We start from the raw sequence: 19,241 nt of genomic DNA, 5'->3' as shown, positions 1-19,241 counted from the left end.
CGTAACTGTTAATAATGCCTTAAACACTATCAAATGAGTTAACCCCATTATTAGCACACACACCTTAATACTTATTGACTAACTTTAGTACCTAAATACTTTAGAATAATTCTATGGGAAATCGAATCCAAAAAAAATCTATAGGAAAGAGTAAAGACTATATTATGATTTATCCTTGAAAATGTCCTTGATCAGGCCCTCATTTCCTATATGTTGAGTAGATTAAATTATGTAGGTCACATATATTTAAATTTTGCTTCATATTATATATTCCCACCTTTTTCATACAATCATTTAGTACAAAAATTTCTTAATATATTTTTCATGTAGTAAGTTATGATTAGCATAACAATATTTTTTGATGTAAGCTTGGAAATATAATGCTGATTTATATTACTAAATAACCAACTAAGTTATTAGTTGCAATCACAAATTAAAAAAAAAAAAAAAAAACTGTGAAAAGAATTGTATCACTAATAAATTTACAGTTGAATAAATGGGATCATTTATGCCACGTGTCTCTTCCCGCCACCTGACAGTGGTGTTTCTTAAAGTGACAACGCGGTCCCGGAATTTCACTGCCATGCCACGACAGTGGAGCATTCAGTATTGCAATGTTTGAATGATTTTTTTATTTTTATTTTTTTGGGCTAGGAAAAAAAAAGGAAGAAGATATTATCGTTGAAAGGACATAAAGATTCTCTCCTGTTCTGAATTGTAACAGTGCGACCAAAGACCAATCCCCCATTGCCACGATGCATCTCATCATCAGAGATGACAATCCAACCTTTTTTTTTAAGAGGTAAGTAAGTTAAGTTAGAACATGGAAAATCCAACTTGGTTGTACTGCTTTTGCTGCTATATCCTAAATTTTAGTATCACAATTTTAGCTAAAAATAATAATAAATTTATGTGAAAGTAATATATAGTTAATCACAATTTATTTCCTTAACCAAAAAAAAAAAATCACAATTTATTATGTAAGATAATTGTAATGATAGTTGTGGTTTAGTTTGTGGTACAAGAATCACTCCAATGATATCTTATATGGCAAATTGTTATTAGATAAAAAAAAAATATTAATAGTAAATACAAATGAGAACTAGGAACATATTGCCATCTAAGATTTGGTGCACTTCGGGAAGTTTTGAAATTTTTTTTTAGCTTTTAGTTTTATTGAAATAAATTAGCATTTTATATATTTTTTAATGCATTTAACATAAAAGTTACAAAAAAAATCTACGTGTATTTGTTGACATCAACTTATTTAGCTATTTGACTATTTTTCTTTTTAGAAAATGTATTAACTGTAAAAGCATACTTGTAATTTGAAAATTGAAATGAAGTCAAACAAGTGATATTTTAAAAAAATTGTACATTAAAACTAACTAATTAAGTTGGACCAAAAAAAAAAAAAAAACCCTATATATTTGATAAAGTTTACACAAATAATCTATTAGAAATAAGCAATCAGCAATTCTCGTTCAGATACTTGCAAAAAAATTAATACTATATCCACAACATTTTCACAATAAATTATAAATGACAAACTGTTACTGGCTATTACTAATAATAAACAAAAATAATAATTTTAATGGTTGACCCAAAATAGAACTAGTAATAGTTTACCAAATAACAATTGCATTTTTGTGATAAAATGTTCCAAACCCGATACCATACACAGAAAAAAAGTTCTACGTCCACAATATTTTTACAATACTTTCATATGTTGTAAGTTATTATTGATTCTAATTTCAACATATCACACCAATAATAAACCGTATTATTTGTCATTTTTTAGCTCAGAAACACGTGTTATATAATCCAGGAACCAATCAGTGAAACCCGTGTGCGTCTTTGAGTCACAGGCTGGTAAGGGACCCACAATTTCTCCCACAAAGCTCTCCGCACTCACTCCCTTGTGATTGGATCGCGAAAAGAAAGAAAGCGCGAGAGAGAGAGAGAGAGAGAGCCAGTATATGCGCCACCACAAGTCCACAACACAACACTTTTAAAATGGCACACCCCAAGTAATTTCACTTAAACACCCAAGGTCATTTCCGGAAATCCAAAAAAAAAAAAAAGAAAAAACCAATTTCCCCAACATGCGTAATGGTTTTTTTTTTCCCCTCTACTTCTCTTTCCTCTCTTAATCGAAAGAAGGTCGGGCACAGAGAGAGAGAGAGAGAGAGAGTAAAACACTTAGCACAGAAAAAAAATAAAGAGAGAGAGAGAGAGAGAGAGAGAGAGAGAGAGAGGGAGAGAGTTTTTCACAGTTCTATCTATTTTAATGGCGGTTAGGGTTTTTCATTGATCCCCCAAATCCCTTTCTAGAAAAACCTTAATTCTTTTGTTTCTTCTCTCCTTCTCTTCTCTCTTTTTTTAAAATTAACAAACACACACAAAAAAAAAAAAAAAAACCCTAATTTGAACTTTCTAGAAGCGCGTCTCTCCATTTCGATTCGGATTAAATTTCTCGAAAATTTCGGGGATTCGAATTCGAAAATCGAGGATACAGGAGCTGCTTCCTCCATGGGCGCTCCAGAGAAGTCACAGGCCAACGCCAACAATTCGATGCAGGTGAGTTCCAGTTTAGTTGAAATCGAAGCCAAGCCTCATTACTTTTTTTGCCCTAAAATTGAGCTTGATTTAGATACTCTATGTTTTGTCGCTGGCCCTTTTGAAGCTTTGTGTTTGGTGTTACTGTTAGTCTATGAATTATATAAATTTTTTTTGTTGGGTGTAATTATGTACTTTCGGTTAATTTAATTGTTGTGGATTTAGATTAATTTTTATTGAGTCAGTGTAAAATATTTCTAATTTGATTCGATTAGGGTTTTCTTTGTAATTGGCTTTGGTTGTATTGTGTTGCCGTGTATTGGTTTTTTTTTTTCGTTAATCAATTTATTAGTTCGTTAGTTGCTAAAACAGTTAAGTTGCCTGAAAATGTCAAAACGAGTAATATTGTTGTGGCCCGGGTGCTGATATGTTTTGAAGTAATTGTTTGTTGAAGTTTTTAGCAAAATTACTACAGTAAATTGAAGGGTTGGGTTAGATATGAACTACTTTTCCAGTGGGACAGGATTAATAATTGTAGTCTGAGCTGCTAATGAGCTCTAGCTCAAATGGCACATTGTCCCCTTTTAAGGGCAAGCTGGAGGGTGAGGTTGTGGGTTCAATACCCACTGGGTGGTCTGAGCTTAACTGTACGGGTATTTTCATATGTTGATTGAATTTGATCCTCAGAGTGGAGAATGAGTTAAAGCAGTAGTATGGTGGCCTTGTGTTGGACGGTCTAGGCTTGAAGTTTGGAAATTTTTAGTTGTTTTATTTATTTATTATTTATGATTGAGCGGAAGCTCTATATGCAACATTTTGCACAAGTGTTTTTAAGCTCAATTTTTGAATTTCCATACCATTTTGAGTTTGATTTGGTGAGGGCTCATAATTTTGAAACAAATTTGATTTTGTTTGATAATATTGTTCGTTTTCCGGATATTGGTGTTTGTTGCTATCTTGGTGAGTCATGGATTTGTTTCTCGGTGCATAAGTCTCTAGTCCCCACTGTTCAAATTTCCTTTAAAATGACAACTTTCTTTGGTGGAATAGACTCAGTTAATCTGATATTTTTATGGGATGACTAACTTTTTCTTGGACTTCAATACTCTTGAATAACAAACTTTTTAACACTGCATTGAGACAATGCCATGTGCTGCTGATTTGGCCTTAATTTCATCTGTATTACATCTACCATATTAGGAGTTAGGACTCACTTTAGTTTTAAATTCTATTTATACTCTCTTTAAAATGAACGTATGGTAACTATTACTATTCATCCTCTTACTCTATTTCTTTTTGATCCACTATCTTGTGGGGGGTTCGAGGGATATCCTAGCGGATTTAACACCTCTTTTGGTGTTTGGGCACTAGAATTCTAACCCACTAGCTCCCCTCCCCTATTCACCTAGGAAAAACAAAAAGTCCACACTTTTATGCATATATGTGTGAGTTTTTATAATGCCAGCTTCACCCTAGTAAGATGTGCTCGATATTTATTGTTATTCCTCTTTAGGATATTCTCTCATTACTATACATACAAAGATTACAAATATTACTTATCAAAAAGGAAAAACAGGTTTGCAAATGTGCTTGAGCATGAACATGAGAGAGAGAGAGAGAGAGAGAGAGAACTCTTATTGTTCTAACATTCCAACATTCGATAACTACAATTGGAATCAGAGGAAATTAGCTTCAGATATATAACAACTTAACTCTTGCACAATCAAAAAATCTTTACTAGAGCAGATTACTTTCATCACCAGGACATCTTTACCAGAGCTGAGAACTTGGTTAGCAAAGGAATCTTTGCACATATTTGTTATTGGAAATACCCTTATGTAATTGACTTACGTGGATGTGGGAGCTCTTTATAGACTTATGATTCAAATTTGAGTACTTATGTCAAGATTCTATTTATAATTTCATGTAGTTGACATAGAGCTCTTCATAATCTTAGGATTTAAATTTGGTACTGATGTCTAGATTCTGTTTTAAATTCATGTAGTTATATTTGTTCAATTGGCCAAAGCAGGCGGGCTATCATGTATTAAAAATATGGCTGATGTGACACTGCCAAATAAGGTGCCATGTTAGTTTGTAATACAGATTTTTGCTGAAGTGTTTGTACCTAAGTATTACTCTGATGTTAGCATATTAGTGAGTACCATTTCTTTATTTTTATTTTTTGATAAATGACCATAGTCCTTATGTTTGCAGGATTTTAATAGCTCCAGATTCTTTTATAGCTTACTTGCACGGTTTTGCTTTTCAAATTCTTGCATTCAATTACACAGGGTAGCCCTAAATTTGTTATATGCTTATTAGTTATCAAAAATCATAATAGTTACCCTTTGTTCAATCAGCATGATTTTTTGGGTTTTTGCTGAGTAGTTATAAGGACGACTTTGTTGTGGTTGATGTGCAATTGCCTTATTACTTATTGTCCTTTGCGCTATCCAGCATTATTTTTAATTTATGTTTGTTATCTTTTGATGTGCTATCTTCTTATCCAATTTGAAATTTTGGGGGTGCTTAGCTGCTTCGCAAGTTTTCCTGGAGTCGAAGTTCTGCTCTTTTGAAATTTATGCTTATTGCTTATGTTGACTGGATGGATGACTGATAGAAGTAGCCTGTATAATTCTTTTCATTATTATTTTTTAATTTCAGCGTGTAAAGGTCTACCGTTTGAATGATGATGGGAAATGGGATGACCAAGGCACTGGGCACGTCAGTGTTGACTATATGGAGGTTCATTCATATCTTAATCTTCTTTGATGTTTTCTGACATTGGCAAGCAGATTTTAGATTCCAAAGAGTTCTCATTCTAAAAATCTATCTAAAATATTCCATGCATTTTGAATTATTGCAAAATTTATATCACAGCGATCAGAAGAGTTGGGTTTGTTTGTTGTTGATGAAGAAGACAATGAGACGTTACTTTTGCATCGTATCAGCTCAGATGACATTTACAGAAAGCAAGAAGGTATTTTTGTGTTCCACAGATGAATTGTTGGATTTTTCTTTTCCTGTTGTAGCTAATATTTTATGCCAAGTGGTTTAAATGTCAGGCTGATAAGTACTTCTATTTATATTTAGATACCATTATTTCATGGAGAGATCCAGAATATTCGACGGAATTGGCACTCAGCTTTCAAGAGACCACTGGATGCACTTACATATGGTAATAACTAAATATTTATTATTCACAAATCTTTTTTTCTTCCCTTGAAAAATTTCTGCTTCAGCCATCATTAATGCCTACTAAATATCATGCCTGTTTTATTTAGGGACAATATCTGCAATGTGCAAAGAAATCTGCATTTTAATACTCTTAACAGTAAGTATTTGCAAGATTTAAAAATTTTCATTTTGTAATCTATTGATTTGCATCTTGATTCTTAACCTTTGTCTATCTTGAAGCTTATTATCTCCAGGTGAAATACCTTAGATGCATCTTGAACCTTTGTATATCAAGAATCTTTCAACTTACTCCCCCCCACTTTACCTTGTGTTTTGGGTTCAGAATTAAGTGACTTATATAGAAATGGGAGTGTTATATAAGCATGTAAGCTCAACTTCTAGATTCATCCCAAAAATAAAGCTCAACTTCTAGAAGAATAAAGCTGAAAGGCAGCTGAAAGAGAAATTCCTGTCATCCATGAAATAATTTGACATAGTCAACGATATATAGTAGCTTCCCCATCAAAAACTATATATAGTAGTTTCTTATTTGTAGTAGTGAAGCCCTTAAACAAATCTTCTAACAGTAGGGAAACACCAACAACAGCCAATTTGACCGTATTGACAATCACAACCTTGGACTCCATCTTGAAGCTGTAAAAATGCTTTCTACTTTCTTTCTTCTAGATGGGCCATACCTGCGGGCTCATCAGCCAGTATAATTCAAATCCAAGCAAGTATGAGTTTCAGAGGATCTACTAGACACATTTCCTATGGAGGAATATTTAGACTGTAAAGGTACATAGCAAGATTGCTTTCTTTGCGTGGACAGCAGCGAGGGTTAATAATTTAACTGTGGATATTATTCGGTAACAATCCCTTAAGATTATTGATTGGTGTTGCGTGTGTGAGAGTAACTGAGAGTTGGTAGATCATTTTCTTTTGCATAATTGTGGAAATTTGTGTTTACTCTTTTTTGGGGGGGGGGGGGGTGTTTCATGGGTCATACTGAAAATAGTTATTCAGCTGTTGGAGTGTTGGCAAGGAAAATGTCGATGCTATAGAAACTTGGAAATTACTGCATCATGTGTTGTGGACCATTTGGTAAGTGAGGGATAGAACTTTTGATGGTGTTGAACAGCCTATTCATGTAGTTAAGCCAATAATGTTAGGGTCTTTGAATGAGGGGAGGGAACAAAATACCCGCACTTTTGAGGATGTTGAGAAATTTGTTGATTTTTTGAAGTCTTTGCTAGTTGGGACATTGTTTGGGTGGTCTCGTACTTGGGGTTTTACACAATGTATTTCCATTTTTGATTTCGTGTATTCTATTTCTGTTTGATTTGTTTGTATTTGTATTACATTCTGTTCATCATCGTGAACATGACACACTTTTTTTAATGAAGATATCTATTACCTATCCAAAAAAAAAAAAAGAGTGGATGATTGCCTGGCAGCATCCCTTAGTATATATATATATATATATATATATATTTTTTATAAATATTTTGTAGATCTTCTGAGTCAAAAAAGAGAATGTAATTCTTCCAGAGTAGGTCAAGCCGCATATTGTGATGTGATCTATTTCCTCTTTTGAATAAAATTCTATTTTACTTATATATTAAAAAAAAAAAAATCCAAGAGTTTGGTCCATGTGTAAGAAGTAAATAGGAACTGTATACATTAATGGTTCAAATTAATTTGCAAAGATATCTGACTTGTAATAATCTAATTTATTGTATCCATGGTAAGAAATTTTTTCCATAGTGGTGGTGCAAATAAAGAATCAAATTTCTGGAGGGAATTGAAGATTTATGACAAGTTTCACAAGGAATCAAATAACTTTCACAATTGAGAGTTCCTTCTCATTGAGAATAAGTCCAAATTATTAGAAGGAATATCGTCTGATCCATTTGTGCGTTAAAAGTTTCTTTATTACATTTTTTTATTTTATTTTATTTCTCTTATTCTAGATTGCATTTGGAGTTTTTAAAATTTTTTGGCATGAACCATTATTTATGTTCTCTTTATGATACATGCAGATGATACATTTCACAGTGTGAACAGTGAGTTGAGGGAGTTGCCTGCCGTTGAGCTATCCACACTTCCTCTAATACTTAAGGTTTCAAAAGGATGCTTTATTTTTATCTTATTTTATAGTTGTTTAAATTTTATATTTAATCCTTATTCATTTTTGGCCAAGTAGCTTTACTATGCCTTCGTGTTTTAATGTTTGTAGCATTTAATTTGTGATGTTGTTATCTCTGAGTTATTAATTTATCTAGTTTATTTATTATTTATTATTTATTATCCTGATATCCTTTAGCTGGATGGGTGTGTGTAAAATCTAACAATCGAGTATGTGAGGCAAGTGGGTTGACAAGGAAAATTTATTCATCGCAGTAGCATGCTTTCCATCTTTTTGGTAGCCTGTCTTGTTTAAGTAAAAACAGATTTCTAGAGTCAGTCAGAGCTTTATACCTCCTTCATGTCCTCATATGAAACTACAGTATGAACAGAAGCTTCGCCAATTGTGATTACTGACATATGGGATAAAACCTTTGAAGGATTGTGATTACTGATATCTTTTTGTGGAAAGTTCGGATTGTGTTGCTTCCATGCTTGGCTTAATGTGCTCCAATACGCCACAGAGGGAGGGTCCAGACATAATGCAACAGAATTTGAGAGGCACTAAGGTTTTTGATGTTTGGTTTTATTATGGTGCACTGTAAGCCCCAAGGGAGATTTCTTTTTCATGAGAGGAATTTGGTGTGCCAAAGCCTTGAAAAGGGTATTTTTCTTTGTGCGGACTGCAGCGTGGGGGAGGATTACTCTCTAGGGATCTTATCATATGCTCTCTTTAAATCAATGAAAACCATATGAAGGTCTTTACAGGCCTCTATATTTTTCTATTAGATGTCTAAGTAAGAAAATAGCTTCCACAGTAGATTGTCATGGCATAGCACAACTCATAAGTTTAATTCCACGGTAATTATACAGTTTTGAATATGTTTCTTGTTCTTATAAATAGGAATTAAAGTACTTCTCCACTCATTAGGCATCTTCAATGGGGATTTCATCTAGTCCCATGGCTTTTCCCATTTTCATCCTCCTTAATGCATCCTTTACCTCGGCCATCCTGATTCTTCGAACAAATCTATGGTTTCCATTCTCCATTGGGTTATCTAAATCACTCCAATGTTTCATATTGCTTCCATTAAAAAGTTTATCAAAATAACTTTTCCATTTCTTTTTATTATGTTCTTTTACTAACACTCTTTGATCTTCATCTTTAATGCACCAAAGACCATTTAAGCCTCTTGTTTTCATTTCCTTTTTCTTAGCAAGTTTATAAATATATGTATGCTTCTCTCCCTCATTCTTTGACACTTTGTAATTTTCATAAAAGTGGTAGTGTCTCTAAATTTAGGCCGGCTTCTATTGCTCTCTCTTTAATTTAATTGCTGCTTGAACTACTGTATTCCACCAAGTCTCCTTAGTAGGTTGCCCACATCCTTTAGTACAAGTAGCCATTTCATTCCACATTTTATCAACGTCTTCGTCTAAATTCCACTTACCTTTTTTGATCATTTTATCTTTAAACACATCTTGTTTCTCTCCCTTCAAAATCCACCACCTATCCTTGGGTTTCTTTGTCTATTATGAGTATCTCTTCTTTTCCATCTTTTAATTTGAATACCATACCTATGTTGAGTGGTTGCGCTCTCTCCTAGTATCACCTTACAATCTTTGCAAAATTCACTATCCACTTCTTGAGTGAGTGAAAAATCTATTTAACCAACGTTTGTCCCACTTTTAAAGGTAATTAAGTGTGATGCTTTCCTTTTTGAACCAAGTGTTCTTTAATATAGAATCATATGTTGTTCCATATCCCTGGCCTCCATGAGCTCTTTCAAAGCGCCCCCACTATCTTTTCCAACATGGCCATTCAGGTATTCTCCAATAATACATTTCCTGCGTACTTGGGTCTGTTATTGATTGCAATAAATTTTATATTTTTTTATCCAAAAAAATAAAATAAACAAAGCTCTCCTTTAATAATCTTTTCTCTGTGTGGTAACCCTTGGATCAAGTCATCCATGTCCTCCCAAAATTTTTGCTATTGGTTCTTCCAATCCTGTTTGAGGAGCATACGCACTAATTATGTTAATTGTTTCTTCTCCTAGGACAAGTTTTATTAACGAAATTCTATCTTCTATCCTCTTTACCTCAATGACTTCGTTTTTAAGACTTTTTTCTATGATTATCCCTACCCCATTTATATTTTTATCTTTTCTTGTATGCCACAATTTATATCCAGTATGTTCAATTTTTCTAGATTTCTTGTCTAGCTACGTAGTTTCTTGATGACATTATGTTTTTTCTTCTCCTAGTCATTGTATCTACTAGTTTCATTAGTTTTCTCAGTTAAAGACCCTATATTCCAAGTACCTATTCAAATTTTATTCTCTTGGACAAACTTTTTTACCTGCACCCATCCATCAAAATGCGGGAGCTCTTGCCCATTTTTCACTACACGTGAGTGTTGAATCTGTTGATGTAGTGTGTCACTATGGGGATCACCCTAGCTAACCCTTGCCCACTTTTCACTGCACCCGAGGTCTGATGCAACACATTTCTAGTAGGGGACACCCCACCTAGTATTTGTATAGGATCCATTCATAAAAGAGTGACTAAAATTTTACGTTAGCTGTTAACCTACTGCAGCCAGCCTTTTCCTGAGCTTGGGACTGTCTGTGAACAAATATGTGACACTAAGCTCAGACAGGTGGAGTTACATGCTATATAGAATTATCTTTTAATTTTTTGGTAGATCCTTTACCTTTTGTTGGAACATCGATTTTCGTGCATCCATTTTCTTTTTAAAGATATACGCATGCACCCCGTCACTGGATCATCGAATCAAATTGACAAATGTTTTGCAGACTGTGGCTGAGAGTGGCATTGCTGATCAGATGCGGCTGACAGAACTCATTGGGAATGATGTAAGTGTTGTATATCTTCTTGATGTATAGTGGGACCTTGCCCATTTAAGATAGTCCAAGTGTGTCCGTTTTAAATAAGATTTTCTTTCTCCTACATAGTTGTCTTAAGACAATATTTTTTTTTGTTTGATGCATTTCATACCTCATGCCTGACCATGTTTTCCTATAATTTTGAAAATTTCCTGACTTAATTATATTTTGGGTGATCAACTTTTCAGATCTTACATTTTTATTTTATTTTCTAAATTTTCTTGACACAGCAAGAATTTTTTCGAAAGCTGATGGACCTGTTTAGAATCTGTGAGGAGTTGGAGAATGTTGATGGCCTTCACATGATATACAAAATAGTCAAAGGGATTAGTAAGTAATCCTTTTTGTTCCACCATTGTGTCCTTGTTATATGCTACTTCTATGCATATTCCTCATTAGAGTGACTTGTGTGCGGTTACCTACAGTTTTGCTCAATAGTCCTCAGATCTTCGAGAAGATATTTGGTGATGAATTGATCATGGATATTATTGGTGCACTGGAGTGTAAGTTTCAATTTTCATTTGTTTATGATAACCTCTTATATTAGAATGAAGTTTAAATATTTGAGTTATTTTTTGTCAATTTTGGTGATTATGAGGCGAATTTTATGTCTGAAACATTCTTTATATAAAATGCTGGGTCAGTCTTGGGGTTTAAATATATTGTTAGCTTCCATTATATTAGCATGAATGGTTGCATTTTTTTTTTTGGATAAGTAAAAATAAATAAATAAATAAATATATATTTGTAGCTGTTAACATGTAAATGACTTTGTTTCTTTTTGTTGAGGGGCAAGAGAGAGAAAGGGGGGATGTTCCTTTTTGTGTCTACTTATTTTTTACATTTCTGCTTCTAACTTTACTGAGTTACCACATTGGGCAGAATCGTTATATTTAATGATTTTATCCTTTAAAACCCCTCCTCATTTATGTCATAGTTGTATATTCTGGGTAAGTACACAATTTGTGGTAGCTTGGCTGATTGTTTGGTTCTTAGTTCTTTGTTATTTACTAATTCTTTTATCATATTGAACCACTCTAAATGTAACTTGCAGATGATCCAGAGGTCCCTCGTGTCCAACATCATCGTAATTTTTTAAAAGAGCATGTTGTTTACAAGGAGGTAACATCTTTGTAGCTGGTTATTCTTCTCTTTCATGAAAGGGGAGGTTGAGATGGGTGGATGGAAGAATATTGCCATGTGCTAATTTCTGGACATTTTTTCATTTGTTATAGGCCATACCAATTAAAGATCCTTTAGTTCTGTCAAAAATACACCAGACATACAGAGTTGGTTATTTGAAGGTGTGAATCATTCATGACACAACCTTGGATTACTAGCTTTCTTGTTTGTAATTTGAGCAATCCTTTTATATTACCTTGTTTAGGATGTCGTTTTGGCTCGAGTATTGGATGAGGGCACAATTGCAAATCTCAATTCCATAATTCATGGAAACAATGCACTTGTAAGATTTTAAAAGCTCATTCTTTTTAAACATATTGAGTACTATGTTATTTTGCCTCTAATTGTGTTGTTCTCTTGTAGGTTGTTTCTATGTTAAAGGATGACAGTACCTTTATCCAGGAATTATTTGCTAGGTTGAGATCGCCCTCCACTTCTGCAGAGTCTAAGAAGAATTTGGTAATTTTTGAATCTTGAAGTAAATACATCCATTTGTCTTTTTTGTGCATGTTAATAGTATTATGCAATTCCAACATGGATTTGTGATTAGTCTGCTTAATGCTGTAGGAAATTGCAGTTTGGATTCCTTTTTGTGAATATGTAATCAGTACCCCTTTGGTACTGCCATAGACTGTCTGAACAATGTTTTGTTTTTATTTTTGGTCATCTTAATTTTTACTCATATTTCGGATGGTCAAGGGGTTGGATTGTCCGTGTCTAGATCCTAGACTATGTGGTGTGTTTGGTTGGAGGTGAAATAGGTAGGATGGATAAAAGAAAAAGAGAAAATAGGAGAGAAAATTGTTGGGAGAAGTGTTTGGTTGGGAGGGGGAGGGGGAGGGAATTTTGGTGGGGCCCAGGAGTTTTCTCCCCAGGCCACCAAAACACAATCTCCCCAAATTGGGGAGAAAAAGGGAGAGAATTGTGCAAAATTTTTTTGACAAAATTACCAATGTCAAAGCCCACTGTTTACGTGTTACTGCCTTTGGTTCCTATTTATTTATTTTAAATTTCTAACTGGATGTGGCTAATAATTTTTTTTTTTTGCATGATCTTTGTTTTAATAAACTTGGTGTGATTTTTTTTTAAATTTTTTTATTTTTTTTTAACTAGATAATTTTTTTAATAAGGGCATATGAGTCAATTTATATAAATTACATTTTCTATCCTCTTACTTTTCTTCTCAACCAAACAAAAAAGTTTTCAGTCTTTCCACTTTTCCACCCTCTCAACCAAACACAGATGAGGGAAAATAAAATCTTTTCGATCCTCTCACTTTTCCATCCTACCAATCCAAACGGACCCTAGTACCTATTTCTCAGTCACTATCTTAATTGATGAACATTTTAAGAGCACTGGTTGTAGAGATAAATTAAGCCGTGAAACTCTTTTCTCCTATGATGTCATCTTGTTATTTCCTTTAAAAACATGCAATTATTGGCTTTTTAAATGATTTTATTTATTCTTAACTTGTGTCGGGATAAAGCAGTAAGATTGTGAGTGTAGTTTGTTAGAGATAGTGGGTATTTGTGGAGTTTCTCCTGGTAATGATAGCGGATCATGTTCTATAACTGTCAATACCAACCCTGTATTTTTTTTCCATGAAATAGGTGTACTTCTTGCACGAGTTTTGTAGTTTAAGCAAGAGCCTGCAGATGGTCCAACAGCTCCGGCTATTTAGGTATGCTATTTCTGCAATTATTTATGTTGATGTGGGTGTTGAATTCTCTCTAGCCAACCCTTTGTATGAAAGTGGTTGCTGCTTAAGTGTTATCTTTGTGATTATCAAATCAGCGCATAGTTTTGCTTTGCATTATTTTACTTGTTTTAAGAGTGAGGGTTTAAAATTCTTGCAGGGATCTCATGAATGAAGGTATCTTTGACATCATCACTGATGCTTTGCAGAGTCAAGACAAAAGGCTTGTATTAACTGGGTAATAGTGAACTCCTATTATAAGTCTATTGCTTTTTGTGTTTATTAATAAGAACATGTATGTTTACATAATTAATTCAAAAAATAGTCATTGTCCTAATAATAAGTCATTCTAATGGATGCAGGACAGATATCCTTATTCTTTTCTTGAATCAGGATCCAAACCTTCTTCGTTCTTACGTTGTTCGGCAGGAAGGAATTCTACTTTTTGGACTCTTGGTATGCATTGCAATATGGGTCATACACCAAACAGCTCATTTCACTCACCTTAGAAAAATATTCATCAAGTGGGGCTGCATCAATGGCCTAACAACTGAAGCATGATTTATAATAATAAAACGTGGGGAATTAGGTGGGGGGAAGAGAGAGGGGGGGGGGGGGTGGAGATGAAAAATATGAAACAGATTTAATTAGATAGATATAAAGCTGAGTTTCAACACCATACAGGTTGGTTTAGATTTGCTTATTTGGGGAGATCTTTAATGATAGATGATTTGTGTAGAATATATTTGTGGTATATATGGCAGTCAAAGGTGACCCGGATGCTTGCTGAGGTGCCTCAGCAAGTTGTGGCACCACTAAGGCTCCTCTTAAGGCTCTAAAGCGAGTCACTTGCCTTTAGAGCCTAGGCTATTAAGGTGACCACCTTGTTACAAAACCCATTGTTAGATTAATTAATTTACAGAAACATGTAAAACTTATTGTTAAATTAATTACTTTTCATGATTGATTGTCGGTGTACCTTTTGTATGCTTCCAGGTGTATTGGGGTTGCATCCAGTTTTGTGTTCTTTAATAAAACATTTAGTTAAGAACTGGTAAATATGGTAGTGAAGAATGATGTCTCTCTTATCCTGAATTGGAAAGAGGGCTTGTTATTTGAGCCCTGCATGTAGGTTGCCATCGCTAGTGCTAAGTCAGTATCATAGATGAGTGTAAATGTGTAGACATGTAATATTTAAAAAGATGGAGATGCGGAAACGCTCTAATTAACGAATGCAAAGTCAGTATTGTAGGTGAGTGTAGACTTTTCTTTAACGGTAACGAGTGTCTTGAAAAGTCGTCTGCTTACATTGCCATAATATTTTTTTGACAAGTTTATATTGCCATAATAATAACATTAATTCAAACTTTACTTTGTTCAACTTCATGGGCATACATGGTAGTAAACAGCTGCTGTAGCTAATCAGATCAGATCCTCATTTCTTTGACTCTGCCACCATCTCATCGGAAGGACACATGTTTACCACCCAATATTTACATAGGGTTGTTTGTTAATGTTTAGGTTAAAGGAATGATTACAGATTTTGAGGAGGACATGCACTGCCAGTTTCTTGAAATTCTTCGCAGTTTACTGGATTCATACACATTGTCTGGAGCACAGGTGCCTGCCTTGACCATTCACGCCTAATATTTCTTTCAATTGCCTTTTACTGAATTTCTGTTTTTTTGAAGTTTCAGTTTTTTTTTTTTTTTTTTTTTTTTTTTTTTTTTTTTTTTTTACTCTACTTTATACCCTTTCATTTTGTGCATGTCAGCTTGGCTTGTTTGCGTTGCATATTTCTTTCCATGTAACTAAGCATGAGGTCCATTCTGTAGCTTTTAGCTGAGCCTGAATTTGAACTTGTTCAAAAATAACAAGCCTGAATAAAGCATTTCAAACTTTACTTTGTTGGCAATAAAACCTTCTCCCCTTCCCCCACTCCAAGAAAAGGCTCATATCAGTCTCCTAGCAGTGGAGTTGGAAAGATTTGGACCTCTTTTGGGGTATCAATATGTCATCACTGTCACTCTCTCTCTCTCTCATATGCAAGCATAAAATTTCTGTACTTATTTTGTAAAAACCTTGCATTTGGAGTCTGCGATGTGTTTGAGTTTATTTATGCAGGTGTGACATTTTGAATATTGATTTGTATTTTATTATATTTCTGCTGAATTGTTGGAAAAAGTTGTCCGTAAAACTTTCATGTAAGATGGATTTCTTTTCCATGCTTCAGATTAAATATGTTTCTATGTGTTTATTATGTCATTGAGTGTTTGGTCTTGCTGTTTTGTGCAGAGAGATACTATTATAGAGATTTTCTATGAGAAGCATTTGGGTCAACTAATTGATGTTATAACAGCATCTTGTCCTTCGGAAAGTGGAGCTCAATCAAGTGATAAATCTGAAGGATCTGGTGGAAGTATTGGAAATGAAAATGGCACAAAGCCTGAAATACTGTCAAACATATGTGAATTGCTGTGCTTCTGTGTTCTGCACCATCCATACAGGATAAAGTAATATTTTGGATGCTTTCTGTTTAATCATTGATGACTGAATCCTTCTCCAGACATTTTAACATGTAAATGTGTGGATTTCTCTTCTGTTTGCAGGTGTAACTTTCTCCTTAATAATGTGATAGACAAAGTTTTGCTGTTGACGCGAAGAAGGGAAAGATACCTAGTTGTTGCTGCTGTTCGATTTGTTCGCACTATTCTTTCCCGCAGTGTAAGTAAATTCATCTTGATACTGAATAATATCATTTCTCCATTTTTATTTTAGAAGCTGCGCTCGGTAGAATATTAACTGCAAAAGATTCAATTGAGAGGCAGTTTTTTGTGAGCTGGTGCTACACTTGTAAGAGTGATAGAAGACAGTGGTCATTTGCTTCTGTATTTCTGCTTACTATATGGGAACACTTAGCCCCATTTGGGTGTCTCTCTCCTCTCCTCACTAAACCCCCCCCCCCCCCTAAAAAAAAAAAAAAAAAAAACTCCCTTCATCCAAACATAGGGTTAGTGATGACTATCATACATATGCAGTATTAGCAGCCAACTTTATCCATGGAAATTGTGCAAGTTTCTGGTGGGATGGGTGTCTCTCATATACATGCCATCATCTCAACTGGACATCTTGTGCCTCAATCTGATGTTTGTGCATATTTTTTAAGCCCTTAATAATTTCTGTATATTCTGGGAGTCTACTAATTTTATATTGCTAGTTATTGTTGTTGTGCATTTCATTAGCTTTTACTCTGTTTATTTTGTCTGCAAATTTCCAGTGGACTGGCACATCTTGTGGGCAGTGTATAACAACTCAAATTGTGTGCTTATATGCAGGATGAGCATTTGATTAGTCATATTGTTAAGAACAACCTTCTCAAACCAATTGTGGATGCCTTTGTTAGTAATGGCAATCGTTACAATCTGCTCAACTCTGCAGTATTAGAACTTTTTGAGTACATTCGAAAGGTTCTCATTTTTAATACCTCTTTGCTATTGGATTTTAGATATATCTGGAAGTAATTCTCTACTAATGATCTTGTTCTATGCAGGAAAACCTGAAATTATTGCTTAAATATATAGTTGATTCATTTTGGGACCAGTTGGCCAAATTTGAGAATTTGGTTTCTATTCAGTCACTAAAAGTTAAATATGAGCAGGTATTCTCCAATCATTCTTGATATTTACCATCTTGATTCAGATTTTTTTGGTCCTCACAACTGTGTTTGCAGTCCCTGGAGAATTGTGGAACAAAAGGCACTGGTAATGTGTCAGAGAACAGAAAACGAATTGATGAGCGTGCTCTAGAGAAAGAAGAGGAGGATTATTTCAATGAGGACAGGTACGTATAGGGAAAATATGTTAAGGAATTCTTTGTTTAGGTTTCCTAGCCATAGCCTCTCAATTTGGACATTTAAATCAGTGATGAAGAAGATACAGCATCTGCATCAATGTCACATACCCAAAAAGTACAGTCTCAACCTGTTTTATCCAATGGAGTAACTGCAAGCGGCCCACCATCAAGGTAAAGGAATCTTCTGACCCTGGAAAAATGATGATGATATTTCAGTTTGTGTGTGTATTAATTGTATCAAACCTATGCTTTTGTCTTGATTTATTTCCCCTTTTTTTTTGTAGTCCAAGATCTGGTGGACTGGTTGACTATGAGGATGACGAGGATGATGAAGACTACAGACCACCACCCAGGAAGCAGCCAGAAACTTCTGAAGAAGTTGAAGGAACTATGGAGGCTCTTAGGTTGAAGCGGAAACTGGCATCCAAGGATAACAAGCCTGAGGTGACAAAGAAGCAGCGGTTTGGAAAGAACTCCAGGTCAAAAGATAACGTATTTGCTGCTTTGTGTACAACACTAAGCCAGGCGGTGCTACCCAGTAAGAAAATTGCTAGCACCATGCACGGGACTCCTTGTACAACTGATGGTAATCAAAGCTCAGGTGAAGAAAATCATCAGGAGAAACCTGCTACTGACAAAAGTGGTTCTGATATCCCCACCACTACTGATGAGAACCATAAAGAGAAGGAACCGGTTGCTTCTAGAATATGTTCTGATCGCTTGCATAGCAATTCAGACAGTAGGCAGTTGGGTGGAGAGGAGTCTCCATTAATACCATCAAACTCCTCACCTGAAATGGCTGTAAATGGATCCTAATATATTCAGAGCCATATTCAGCAAGATTGACATTTTCTGTTCTGCTTTCTTCAATTTGTGGCTGTGCTTGGTGGAGGAGTTGTGGGCTACCAAAGGAAACAATGCAGTTCAAAAGAGAAGAAATGAACAAGGGGGGATGAATTTGGTTGATGGCTTTACATTGATAATAGGAGGGGATACTGTATAGAACTACTGAGAGGCAAAAAAGAAATCGGTCGGCACTACAATGTGGGCCCAGTCTCCCCCTTCACTTGGTCTCTCTGATGCTTTGAGCTTCCCAATTGTCTCTTTTGTACAACATTTATCAGCGTTAATTTTCTTCTTCCAATTTTCTCACATGTTTTCTTTGTACTTTTTTCTCCCTTCTAATTACCCTTTATTTTGTCCATTTTTAGCTATGTGAACCATATCATAGAGAGGGCACCAATGTTTGCCTTGCATAGTTTCTTTGTTCAGTTTTGTGGTGGGTGTGGTTCTTGTAATAGAGAAGGTCTAGTGAATTGGTTAGAGGGCAAAATTTTCTCAAATGTAGTACTAGTGAAATTAATTATAGACCAGTGTAAATTAGATTTTAAACACTTATTATATTGAAGGTTCTTGTTCCAGCATAAAAGCAAGTCAAAACTTGGTGCCACAGATGCCCTCTCACTTTTTTTCTCCTTTTCTGTTGGGAATAAAAAATTCGGATTTACATCACTTGATGTTCAATGAATTGTTTTCCTTCCGGTATCAAGCGAAGCCTAGTTTAGTTGGCTTTGAAGTTATTAGTTATGTTACCATACTAAAAGATTGGACTGTGACAACCCTATGAATACTTTTTTGTGCACCTTGTTATGCTTAATTGCCTATATGGTAATCCCGAAATTAGGAGATATTGGAGACCCAATCTCTATTTTTTGCGTTAATGAGAAACATGATTG

The 19,241-nt window shown here is 34.7% G+C and overlaps 1 protein-coding gene across 2 annotated transcripts; it reads left to right on the top strand.

The window, feature by feature from the left end:
* The first annotated feature begins 2,152 nt into the window (after positions 1 to 2,152).
* On the top strand, positions 2,153 to 18,945 carry LOC126688930 (uncharacterized). Of its 2 annotated transcripts, XM_050383869.1 has the most exons (24): positions 2,157 to 2,580; positions 5,227 to 5,307; positions 5,443 to 5,542; positions 5,656 to 5,740; positions 5,847 to 5,896; positions 7,782 to 7,861; positions 10,686 to 10,745; positions 11,006 to 11,105; positions 11,201 to 11,278; positions 11,830 to 11,897; positions 12,011 to 12,079; positions 12,163 to 12,240; positions 12,321 to 12,416; positions 13,568 to 13,638; positions 13,814 to 13,891; positions 14,016 to 14,109; positions 15,175 to 15,273; positions 15,949 to 16,166; positions 16,263 to 16,377; positions 16,989 to 17,120; positions 17,204 to 17,311; positions 17,384 to 17,493; positions 17,575 to 17,676; positions 17,790 to 18,945. In XM_050383869.1, exons 1-24 carry the CDS (start codon positions 2,533 to 2,535, stop codon positions 18,319 to 18,321), a joined length of 2,652 nt encoding a protein of 883 aa, XP_050239826.1. In that variant the 5' UTR covers positions 2,157 to 2,532; the 3' UTR covers positions 18,322 to 18,945. The 2 variants fall into 2 exon arrangements, 1 of the variants encoding a protein (XP_050239826.1); XR_007644376.1 differs by lacking the exons at positions 16,263 to 16,377; positions 16,989 to 17,120; positions 17,204 to 17,311; ... (1 more) ...; positions 17,575 to 17,676; positions 17,790 to 18,945 and having other exon boundaries at positions 2,153 to 2,580; positions 14,021 to 14,109; positions 15,949 to 16,027.
* The last annotated feature ends 296 nt before the right edge of the window (positions 18,946 to 19,241 follow it).

The sequence above is a fragment of the Quercus robur genome, chromosome 6, assembly GCF_932294415.1.
Source record: "Quercus robur chromosome 6, dhQueRobu3.1, whole genome shotgun sequence".
NCBI lineage: Eukaryota > Viridiplantae > Streptophyta > Magnoliopsida > Fagales > Fagaceae > Quercus > Quercus robur.
This window is presented reverse-complemented; position numbering and strand designations above follow the sequence as displayed.

Excerpts from the sequence above, each read along its gene's own strand:
- LOC126688930 (XM_050383869.1), top strand. The coding sequence starts at position 2,533 with ATGGGCGCTCCAGAGAAGTCACAGGCCAACGCCAACAATTCGATGCAG. Across the intron at positions 5,543-5,655 it reads CATTTACAGAAAGCAAGAAG|ATACCATTATTTCATGGAGA; the intron begins GTATTTTTGTGT and ends ATTTATATTTAG. Across the intron at positions 7,862-10,685 it reads CACTTCCTCTAATACTTAAG|ACTGTGGCTGAGAGTGGCAT; the intron begins GTTTCAAAAGGA and ends AATGTTTTGCAG.